Here is a 12392-nt window from a genome sequence, read left to right as displayed (position 1 = left end):
TTCCTATCAAATGAGTCTCCTGTAGGCAGCATATTGTTGGGTCATGTTTTGTGATCCATTCAACTAGCCTGTGTCTCTTAATTGGTGAGTTTAAGCCATTAACATTTAGGGTTATTATTGAGATATGGGTTGTTCTTCCAGCCATATTTGTTTATTTATGTTACTGAACATGGTTTGTTTTCCCCTTTGATTATTTTCCCCCCTTTACTGTCCTACCTCCCACTGTTGGTTTTCATTGTTATTTTCCGTTTCCTTTTCCTGTAATGTTTTGCTGAGGATTTTTTGGAGAGATGGTTTTCTAGCTGCAAATTCTTTTAACTTTTGTTTATCGTGGAAGGTTTTAATTTCATCTTCCATCCTGAAGCTTAATTTTGCTGGATACACAATTCTTGGTTGGAACCCATTTTCTCTCAGTGTTTGAAATATGTTATTCCAGGATCTTCTAGCTTTCAAAGTCTGTGTTGAGAGATCAGCTGTTATCCTGATTGGTTTACCCCTAAATGTAATCTGCTTCCTTTCTCTTGTAGCTTTTAAAATTCTCTCCTTATTCTGTATGTTGGGCATCTTCATTATAATGTGTCTAGGTGTGGATCTCTTATGATTTTGCACATTCGGCGTCCTGTAGGCTTCTAGGATTTGGGATTCTGTCTCGTTCTTCAAGTCTGGGAAGTTTTCTCGAATTATTTCATTGAATAGATTGCTCATTCCTTTGGTTTGGACCTCTATACCTTCCTGTATCCCAATGACTATGACCTACATACTGTGGGGTTGGGCTCCAAATTCCTCAACAGGACACCCATAGCACAAGAGTTAATATCTAGAATCAACAAATGGGACTTACTCAAACTAAAAAGTTTTTTCTCAGCAAAAGAAACAATAAGAGAGGTAAATAGGGAGCCTACATCCTGGGAACAAATCTTTACTCCTCACACTTCAGATAGAGCCCTAATATCCAGACTATACAAAGAACTCAAAAAATTAGACAATAAGATAACAAATAACCCAATCAACAAATGGGCCAAGGACCTGAACAGACACTTCTCAGAGGAGGACATACAATCAATCAACAAGTACATGAATAAATGCTTACCATCTCTAGCAGTCAGAGAAATGCAAATCAAAACCACCCTAAGATACCATCTCACTCCAGTAAGATTGGCAGCCATTATGAAGTCAAACAACAACAAATGCTGGCAAGGATGTGGGGAAAAGGGTACACTTGTACACTGCTGGTGGGACTGCAAATTGGTGCAGCCAATTTGGAAAGCAGTATGGAGATTTCTTGGAAAGCTGGGAATGGAACCACCATTTGACCCAGCTATTCCCCTTCTTGGTCTATTCCCTAAAGACCTAAAAAGAGCATGCTACAGGGACACTGCTACATCGATGTTCATAGCAGCACAATTCACAATAGCAAGACTGTGGAAGCAACCTAGATGCCCTTCAATAGACGAATGGATAAAAAAAATGTGGCATTTATACACAATGGAGTATTACTCTGCATTAAAAAATGACAAAATCTAGCTTTGCGCAGTGGCAGTATCGTAGCCAATGAGGTTTATCTGAGGCGCGATTATTGCTAATTGAAAAAAATGACAAAATCATAGAATTTGGAGGGAAATGGATGGCATTAGAGCAGATTATGCTAAGTGAAGCTAGCCAATCCCTAAAAACAAATGCCAAATGTCTTCTTTGATATAAGGAGAGTAACTAAGAACAGAGTAGGGAAGAAGAGCATGAGAAGAAGACTAACATTAAACAGGGATGAGAGGTGGGAGGGAAAGGGAGAGAGAAGGGAAATTGCATGGAAATGGAAGGAGACCCTCAGGGTTATACAAAATTACATATAAGAGGAAGTGAGGGGAAAGGGAAAAATAATACAAGGGGGAGAAATGAATTACAGTAGAGGGGGTAGAGAGAGAAGAGGGGAGGGGAGGGGAGGGGAGGGGGGATAGTAGAGGATAGGAAAGGCAGCAGAATACAACAGACATGAGTATGTCAATATGTAAATCAATGGAAGTGTAACTGATGTGATTCTGCAATCTGTATACGGGGTAAAAATGGGAGTTCATAACCCACTTGAATCAAAGTGTGAAATATGTTATATCAAGAACTATGTAATGTTTTGAACAACCAATAAAAAAAGAAAAAAATAAATAAATAAACAAAAAAACTGGTGAAAATAGCAATGTAAAAAAAAGCATTACCAAAACAAAATTGGTGAAAATATTTTCAACTCACATAGTTATTATTATTATTTTTTAATTAAACAGAGAACTCTCACAAAGAATAATGTGAAGGAAACCCAAAAGAACAGTAAGCAGGCAACTTACCAATTAATCAAGGAATCCTAATTAGAATAAGATAGACTCCATGTTTGTATATTTCAAAATATACTCTGCTGTCATGTATAACTAAAAAAGAACAAATAAAAGTTTTAAAAAGACAAAAAAAAAAGAAAAAAAAGAAAGGAGAAATACACTTTTTTTCTGTAGGTATAGTTACCAGTTGTATCCACACTGAAATAAACCCTCCTTTAGTAGGAAGCATGGTTCCCCTTATAATTCTTTACTAGAATATTAAGTATCTTTCCAAGTCACAACTACTCCTTGGAGTATTTTAATGTACAATCAGACACATGGTGTCTTGTCTTTTTCTTTTTTCTTTTTTCTTTTCTTTTTTTTTGAGAGAGAGAGAGAGAAAAAAAATTTTTAATATTTTATTTTTTAGTTTTTTGGCGGACACAACATCTTTGTTTGTATGTGGTGCTGAGGATCGAACCCAGGCCGCATGCATGCCAGGAGAGCGCACTACCGCTCGAGCCACATTCCCAGCCCCGTATCTTTTCAATCCTATCAATTTTATTTGCTGTCTTAGAATATTCTTAACTTTGAAACATTAAAATAATTATTAGGAAATTGATAAACTATCTAAATGTAATTAAAATTATAAAAAGGTATAGAACCTTTTACATTTGCTTTTAGTGTAGAATAAACAGCTATACTCTAGTAATTGCTAGTCCTTAAATATATCTTAAAATCTGGCTTCTTAAGCTGGGAGAGGTTCTATGAATTTGCTACCAGATGTTTCCTGAACATGAAATTTTGTGTGTATTATTTTTTTCTAGAAAGAATAATAGTAGCTTTATTTATTCTCAGAGTCAGAGGTTTTTGAACTAGAAAAAAATTGTAACTATTGTCTTATAGTAATTGGTAACTAGTTAAGAGAAATATCAGAGAATTAAAATGTAAGGGTTTGGGCTAAGGTTATAGCTTAGTGGTAGAGCACTTACCTAGTATGTGCAAGACTTCCTGGGTTCAATCCCCAGCACTGCCAAAAACAAACAAATAAACAAATGGTGATTGGTTTAATTTACAATGCCTTTTAAATTTATGTATTTATTTCCTTTTAGAAAGTGATATATATTGCAACACAACAATTAGGCTTACAACACTGGTCACCTCAGAAAGAAAAGATCGTTCAGTTTTATAATCAACTTCAGGTAAGTGCAAAATAGCATTTGGTAAATTTTGCCTGGGTTTTAATAGGTACAGTCAAGGAGGAAAATAACAACAGTTATAATGAAAGAGGGCTATTATAATATTCTTAAAACTGAGGGACATTGATTAACTATCCCCTTAGACTTTAGCATTTGACCCCTGATCATAACTCTCAACAAATTAATCTTTTCACCTTTATCCCCTTAACAAGTTTTTGTAAAAACCCTACAAATATGGTGTTAAATATTCTAAATCCCATTGCTATACCTTCTTTGAATCATCCACGAATGAACTATTTGCAAAAACAGTAGAATGTACCTATCTCTGATTACTAGTTAAAACTGTACATCCTTTCAATGTTTTTTAGCCCTGACTTTTCAGATTATGTAATGTACTTATTTTTCAATTGGGTTGTTCATCTTTTTCTTAATAAACATAGATTTTTTTTCATCACACATTTTTTAAAAATATTTTTTAGTGTTGACGGGCCTTTATTTTATTCATTTATTTATATGCGGTGCTGAGAATTGAACCAAGTGCCTCACACATGTGAGGCAAGCACTCCACTACTGAGCCACAACTCCAGCCCCTCATCACATATTTTTATATCATAATTCTATGGTTATATGCACTGCAAACACATTCTCTTAAATAATTGGCTTTTCTGAAATGTCTATGGTGTTGACTTATAAGAAGACATTTTTAATGCAATAAGGTCCACTACTCTTTTTCTTTATGATCTGCATTTTTCATATCCTATTTTTAGAAATTTTTTAACACTATTTTTGAAAATTTATTTTCTGTAATTTTTTTCTAAAAGTTTTAAGTTATTTGTATTTTCCATTTTTAAATTGTACAAAATTTATTTTTCTTTCTTTATATTTATTTATTTTTCAAAATTTATTTTTCTTAAAGACATCAGATAAGGATCCAAAAATGGATAATCAACTTTCCCAAGAGTTTTCCTCACTGATTTGCTGCTTCTATAGTATATCAAGTCTTCATGTCTAATAGGGTTTTCTTTATTGCTTTTTTCTATATTTTGTTCTTTGGTCTATTTCTCTGTTTCTATCCCTATACCACATAGTCTTAAATATCATAACTGTTTAATAGCTTAAATATTATAGTTTTTCATATCTGGTGGTAACTAATTTCCCACCTTTGTTATTTTTGAAGTTTTCTTTCTTCGAAATTTCGAACTTTTCTCTTTCTTAAGAGTTCTTAAAACCAGTCTGTGGACTTCTATCAAAATATCCTATTCAGATTTTGAGGTAGAATTTAACTAATAGTTATGGCGAGAGTTTTCAACTTGTGATATTACATCTTTTCCTCCATACGCATATTTAGTCAAGACTTTATATAGCTTGTCAAGTTAACCTGCCACTGGTTCATATTGGCAAAAGAGAGTAGAATCCTTGGTCAGAGACAAAACACACAACAATAGCAGTAGCCACAATAATATCTTCTATGCCAGTTCCTTAAGACTTACTTCCCACAGTAAGTCATACCTGCAGGTAGGTCATACCTGCACATGTGGTAAGTTGGGTTACAGAAGACCCCTGAGCTTAGGAACCCCCCAATTTTAGAAGGGTACTAAGGGCAAAAAAATGCCCAATCTTTGTCCCTGAATGAGACATTATTTTTAAATTCTGGGTAGCAAATAAATTTGCCCTCATGTAATGATGTAGCTCAGTGGTAGAATACATGGGTTTAATTCCTAGCATACACACACACACAAAAATAAATCCTGTATCCTGATAGGAGACACTGTTTGGTATACAAATATTTTTGAAAAGATAAATTCTGGATAAAACTGCCAATGCTTCTGCTCAGAATATATTTAGAAATCTTTCAGAAACACCTAAAGCATTGCCTCCCAACAACATCTGCCCCTCATTTATACATCCACTTGGCTTCTGATCAAATTTCCTCATGAGTACACTATTCTGTTGACCACTCTGATTAATCTTACTATCAGGGACTAGGACCAAAAGTACATTCATTTTAGCTCATACCAGACAAAATTAAGGCTTCTGTTAATAGGATACCAAATAGCAGGATAAGGCCAACCTAAAGTATTGATCTCAATCATTCCTATCCAAGGTCTCAAGCCCAAACAGTTGAACATATTCCATAAACCATCAGAATCTACCTTAGAAAGTCAGATGGATTTCTCCTTAAGTTTCTGTATTGACCATGCCTGTTGATCTCTGAAGCATTGATCCATACTTAGCAATATTTATTGTCAACTGCACAGATTTTTGCCTTTACCCACAAGGAGAAAGTGTCTAGTGCAATTTTATCATTCATAACAATAGTGGCCAGTGAATTGAGGCTGATCTGAATGCCTTACAAAGTCAAGGTGCTATTCTCTTAAATCCTGGATGCTTGCCATTCATAACTACCCTTAAATTGTAGTTACATTGTTTTTAAGGAGGAGTCAGATTAATATCTGACTTTTATGGGAGAAATGCAACACTAAGGGTGCACATGTTTCACTCAGAAGGAAAGTGGGTTTTTACAGTTACTGGGTTTCCTAAGTGGAACCTGTAGCACTTCAAGGTGAGGAATGGTACAGGTTGACTGTCCTCCAACATGGGTTCTCAATTCAATTCTAATAAGTAAATCTGGTTCTTATTTTTGAAGTGACTGGGTGGACAGTCAGTTTGCCATGCCGTCAGCATGTCATTTATCATTCCATGGAATGATCTAGCACTAGGAACAGAGATGAGAAAGACATTCAAGACATCTGGAGGTATTGACAGAGTTTTGCTCAGGAGATGCAAGAGCTGAGCCCATCCCTGCTATTTCTGATAGACTCTCCAGTAAAGTTAAGCAGAATAATAATTAAATCCTGTCAGTTGAATTAAAGATAGTCCCATCAGGGCTTTTGCCTTTTTGAAGAAGGTTAGAAAGACACATATGAAAGACAAAAGATATTCTATATCCCTTCTCGCCCTCTGATCCCCCCAGAATCTGAGGCATTTCTTCTAGGTTTTTTTTTCTGTTCCTGTACTACCACAACACTGGTGTATACCATTTCAGTAATTTTAACCATAGTAATTTTCCAAGCATCCCCTGCTTGCACCCAGACCTCTCATTTTGAAGGATTATATGCAAGAGGAAGAGGGATATTTTCATAAAATTTACATTGGTAATGTACTCAGTCAAGTTGTCATTATCCTTGTGATCTAATACCATATCAATCTAAGAGAATCTAGATAGTTGAAACAGGATTAAATTTGACCCTTCTAGTCTTCGTTTTTATCATCCTATCACATGGAATATGTATCAACTAGAGTGTCATGGTGTTGTCATTAGGGAGAAGAAAGAAGCACCATGCCCAGGAATTTTCAGGACTGAATCCCAACTTTTCAAAATATGTCTATATAATTCCCCATATCTTTTATATTAATCATTACTCAAGAAGCAGATGAAAGGACATGATCTTTTCCTGAAGACACTTACATTCAGTGATTGAACTTCCTTGGTAAGATATACAGGCAAAGAGAATGTGAGGGAGATAGAATCAAACCGAGTAAATTTTTGAGGAGACTGTTCCAATACTTAATAATACCAGATGCTTGTGGACTTTAGGGAGTGTGAAAGGTCCATCAAATCCCTTGATCATTTGCCCATTGTTTAGTGACTTTTGTGATAAAAGGTACTCCATTGTCAGATTGCAAATGGTCCAGAAATCCACACATGTAATATAAATTAGTTTCAAGAAACAATGATATGGCCAGAGTCTACTGATTAGATAGGAATATCAACCCCATACCTTAAATAATTTCAACATTAGTGAGACATCACCAATATCCCTTTGGGGAATAGAGATCTAATGTAGTCAATGTGCCAGGACTCTCTTGAGTTCATGCCCTATTCATTGTGGCTTCCCACCCATATCAACTTTTGGCAAGAGTCATTAAGTGTGGTAGTAGCTTCTGCATCAGAAACACACAGTTCTTTATTATGATGGTGTTGTTTTAAGGTGAAAATTTTAGAATGTTCACTTGCAATGTTCAGATGTTGGATTCACATAGAGGTTATGGCAATCTGGACAGGGTAGGCTCAATTAGCAGGTTGGTTCTGGGCAATATCATCAAAAATGAACCATGGGCCCATGAGTGAATCAGATTAGTTGGTCATCAGTCATCATTTATTTCCACACTTCACAGCCTCAAGCCGGGGGCGGGGGGCATGTTTAATCTACTAGACTGAAATTTTTTTTCAAGTGGCAGACCAAATATCTAAGCCATTGGTAAAACCCAAGAGTCAGAGTTGTGTCCACCAAGTAAAGTGAACAAATCTTCTGGCTCTGAGGCTGACCAATGAGATGCCTAAGGGTTCAGTTTAGCTGAACCATCAGTAAACCAGACCCAGGCACTTTATCCAGGGAATCTTTATGAATCAAGATCTCATTGAACCAACAGTGTTATTCTAAAAAGTCAAGTGGGGGATGAAGTTTACCCCAGGGAGATAGCTGCCACATTTTCATGATTCACTAGAACAAGGCTAGCTGTGTTCTTGAATATTCAATTTCCGTTTGATAAGAAAGGCTTTTTGGACCATTCTCACCTTGCCAAATGTAGCATCCAGGACTGTCTGATCAGAGAATTACAAGAACTCCGTGAGGCTACAGAGACTGTAAAGTTAGTGAATATATATTCTATCTTTATCCATATTTGAATTTTAATGTATATTTATGCCATTATTTTTTTTTAAAGAGAGAGTGAGAGAGAGAATTTTTTTAATATTTATTTTTTTAGTTATCGGTGGACACAACATCTTTGTTTGTATGTGGTGCTGAGGATAGAACCCGGGCCGCGCTGCATGCCAGACGGGCGCGCTACCGCTTGAGCCACATCCCCAGCCCCATTATTTTAAAATATAATAATTTCCTTAATGCTATTACAATCTTCCAGAAGACATGGTGACAACCAAATGTTTTAGTCATCTCAGGTTGCTATGACAAAAATCTATAGAATGGGTAGCTTAAACAACATTTATTTCTTACAGTTATGGGGGCTGGGTAGCTCAATATCAAGGTACTGGCAGATTCCATGTATGGTGAGATCCTCATCCTGGCTTGTAGATGGCCTCACTCTTGCTTCGTCCTCATATAGTGCAGAGTAAGATAGGACACATGCAAGAGCAGAAGACTCCTGATGCTTTTAGCATTAGCCTATCTAAGTAAAAGCAGAAGTCAGATTATAATGGATTGAACAGCAATTTGAAGGAAGAGTCTGTGGATATAAGCAGATTTTTTAAAATAAACTTAAAATTATTTATTAATGTTAATTTTGTTTTAGGCTTGCGTTGGTGTGATGTTAGTGGGCCCAACAGGTGGAGGAAAAACAACAGTCAGAAGAATTTTAGAAAAAGCATTAATACTATTACCAGTTGTAGACATGTTATCAATTAAGCAAAGGGAATCTTATTCAAAGGTAAATGTTCCTCTAAATAAAATGTTTCCCCTATGTTCATATTTTCTACTTATATTAACATTTTTTTCCATAAATATTTTCATTACTTATTAAACTTATTGCTAGGAATTTGATAGTTATGTATCATTGTAATGATACAAACTAGTGTGAAATAAAACTATTGAATTGTATATTTGTTTTGTATATTTTGTATATTTGTTTTGTACTTAGTCACTTTTCTAAATGGATTGTAAGTTTCTTTTTTGGTATCAATTAAATCATCGTCAAATCAAAATAATTTTTTGTCTCTTTTCTAATATTTATGTTACTTATATGCTTATCTTACTGAATTGATTAACCAAAACAATGTTAACTATAGTATATGTTCCTTACTTTATTAGGAATGCATTTAATATGAAGCTTACTCTTGACATCTGACAAGTATTTTTTATCATACTTTGGAAATTTCTATTCCCCAAAACTTTGTTGTTGTTGTTGTTGTTGTTGTTAGAATTTATTAACTGATTTTCAGCTAAAATATTCAGTTAAAATATTTTAACTGGTTAATGTAATAAGCTATGTTGATGGATTTACAAACATTGTTATCCTTGAGTTTTTAGAATAGCTCCAGTAAAAGTAGACTCCAGTAAACATTATATGATTGAGTTACTTAATTTAAATGTATTCTAAAAGTTTTAGAAAGTCAGGTTCTGAGTTGTGTGAATCTTTTTCTCTGTTAATATAAGCTACCCTGCTTAAAAATCATTTGTATAGTACTTTATCTTTTATCCTTTCCTCTAAATTTCCTTTCTCAACAGATTTCAATAAGTTCTTAAGCAATATTATAATTAAAGAGGTACATTATCTCAGAAATAATAATAATAATCATAACTCATATTTGCAGAGTACTAAATATGGGTCCAGTACTGTGCTAAAGCAATTTTGTTTAAATTATCTCATTTAATCCTCACAACAATGTTATAGGTAATAATTAAAAACGGTTTTTTAGTATAAAAGTAGTATGTACAATTGTGAGAAGTTTGGAAAATAAATAAATAATAATGACCAAGAAAGAATGAACTGAAAACATTTTTTTGTTTTACTACAGTTTTGAAAAGTATTCACTTAGAAAATTTAATCTTCTGCACTTGAAAATTTTGAGCTACTATCATTATCTGAACTGCTGTCCTTAGTGTCACTCATATAGGATCTATTTACCTTTAATACTGCAGTGCTCTAAACAAGCCACAATCAACTTTCAGAAATACACTGACATTGCACCAACACCAAGAATTCCAAGCTTAAGTTTCATAGTGCAGGAGAAGGCAAATGTGCATCCATATGCCACTGGTAAATACACTGCTGCTATTTATCTTTTAACAGTGTGATGAACAGAATTATTCCATGCAAATCATGCCAAAAAAATGTCATAAGCCAATTTGGGGGACTAAAAAATAGGATGTGACAATTATGTGGTAATGAAGATTATACGGTGAAATACCGTAGATGAAACAGAGACCAGTTCTTCAGTCTACACCCAGACAGATTATAATGTTGCAAATAAGATGTACTTGAGTGACTATTCTGACAAAGTTTCCTACTCCCTCTCTCATTTCTACATCAACCCTGGTTCCAGATATATCACATCCCATCTTAAATATTGTGTTCCTAAATGCAGCACATTGAGATTTTCACCCTGCAACACACACCTCAGATAATTATTTGTAATGTTTAGAACTTTTTAAAATAATGATTTATAGATTGTGGATAATTTTAATTAATCAATTTTTACTGTTTCTTGTAAATCACCACGTTCATAGAGATTTTTTCTTTGATGGAAAAGTCCTTCTAAATCATTTTGTTAATACTGCACAAATCAAAAAAATTGTACTATAATGTATTTTTAAACCACACAGGATTCATTCCAGAGTTCAGTAAAAAAAGGAAAAGTAGATCTTTGTGTCTTAAATCCAAAGTGCATCACTCTTAATGAACTATATGGACAATTGGATCCTAATACTATGGAATGGACTGATGGCTTATTATCAGCAACATTTCGAAATTATGTGTATTTAAATAAAAATTACTCAAAGAAAAACATGGATATTGGACTAAATTCAAGAATCTCAGGTTTATCTGCTGTAAGTACAGAATGAATATTTTTATTTGCTAATATGGATTAAGTACTTATGCAATGATTAATATTAAAACATCACTAGATACCTTTTAGATTAAAAGTAAATTTAAAGGATTATGAACAGTTTTAAAAAAGAAAATTATAAATTATTTTAAAAAAAGAAAATGTGCCATTGCACTTTAAAATGGTCAGTAAACAATTGAGTGAAGTTAAAGGTTTTGCTTTGAAAGAAACACAAAGTGAATCCAATTTAAATAGAAAATAATATAGTGATCCTAGTACCAACAATTTACCTTACAAATTAACAAGGTAAAAAAATACTTCAGTAGAAATGTGAACTAAATATTTGATACAAAATTCATCAATGAATATAAATGGCAGAAATTTGAAAAGTTGTATTTTTGTTAGTAATAAGTAAGGCTACTGATAAATTTCATTAGCTAAAATATGTTAACAAACAGTGATAGTTGAAACCAAGGAGATTAGTAAATATAAAAACAGAAAAACAACATTCCACTACATTGTAAAATATAAATTCCTATATAATTTTGGAATTATAGTCAGCTCTATCAAATGTACTACATATTCTTTCCTCCAACCCATTAAAATAAGCTTATCAATGTATTCTTTTGTAGATTCTAACTTTTCAGGGATATCTTGATAGAATTTCTCTAAGATTACTCTGTTTCAGGTTGAGCACCCCTATTCTAAAAAATCAAAATCCAAAATACTTTAAAACCTGAAACATCAATGCTGACTTGATGCCACAGTGGAAAATTCCATACCATGTAATTTGGTTTATGCACAAACTTCTTTTAAAACTATTTTTAGAAGTTACCTTCAGGTTCTATGTATAAGGTGTATGTGAAACATAATTAATTTTTAATTTAAACTTGGGCGGCCCATCCTCTTTAAGTGTATGCAAATATTCCAAACTCCAAAACACTTCTGATCCCAAGAATTTCAGATAAGGGATACTTAACTTGTATGTTGATGGTTAATTATATAAATAAATATTTTTAAAGCTTTTATCTTTTTTTTAACAAACAGAGAAAGAACTTTATTAGCAAGTGAAAGGTAAAGATATACACTTTCAGAGCAGAATGCAGGCAATCTGAGTGAGATGCCTACCAAGATTAAAGTTGAGTTTTTATTAGGGTACACAATTAGGTGGAATGTGTGTGAGCAAAAGGGGCTGCATTTCACTCAGGATTGGAAATACTGCACAAAATCATATATTCCCATTAGGGGTCTGGTCTGATGTAGGTTTCAGTTCACATCCACATCTTTGGCAGTTGGTGATTGGGTGATTGGGTCAGAGCATCAGAC

At 33.8% G+C, this 12392-nt stretch overlaps 1 protein-coding gene across 1 annotated transcript in view; it reads left to right on the top strand.

Annotated features, from left to right (window-relative positions):
* Positions 1–12392, top strand: part of DNAH14 (dynein axonemal heavy chain 14) — a gene marked incomplete at both ends in the record, with an annotated part of 361185 nt that overhangs the window by 150436 nt on the left and 198357 nt on the right. Inside the window, 3 exons of the mRNA XM_081298208.1 lie at positions 3413–3502; positions 8813–8947; positions 10855–11067. Coding sequence (XP_081154334.1) covers positions 3413–3502; positions 8813–8947; positions 10855–11067 — 438 coding nt within the window. The remainder of the gene's footprint in view (positions 1–3412; positions 3503–8812; positions 8948–10854; positions 11068–12392) is intronic.

Source organism: Spermophilus citellus (genome assembly GCF_964194105.1).
Source record: "Spermophilus citellus genome assembly, chromosome: 6".
NCBI classification, from domain to species: domain Eukaryota; kingdom Metazoa; phylum Chordata; class Mammalia; order Rodentia; family Sciuridae; genus Spermophilus; species Spermophilus citellus.
The sequence above is the reverse complement of the archived record's forward strand: the minus strand, read 5'-3'. Positions and strand labels throughout refer to the sequence as shown.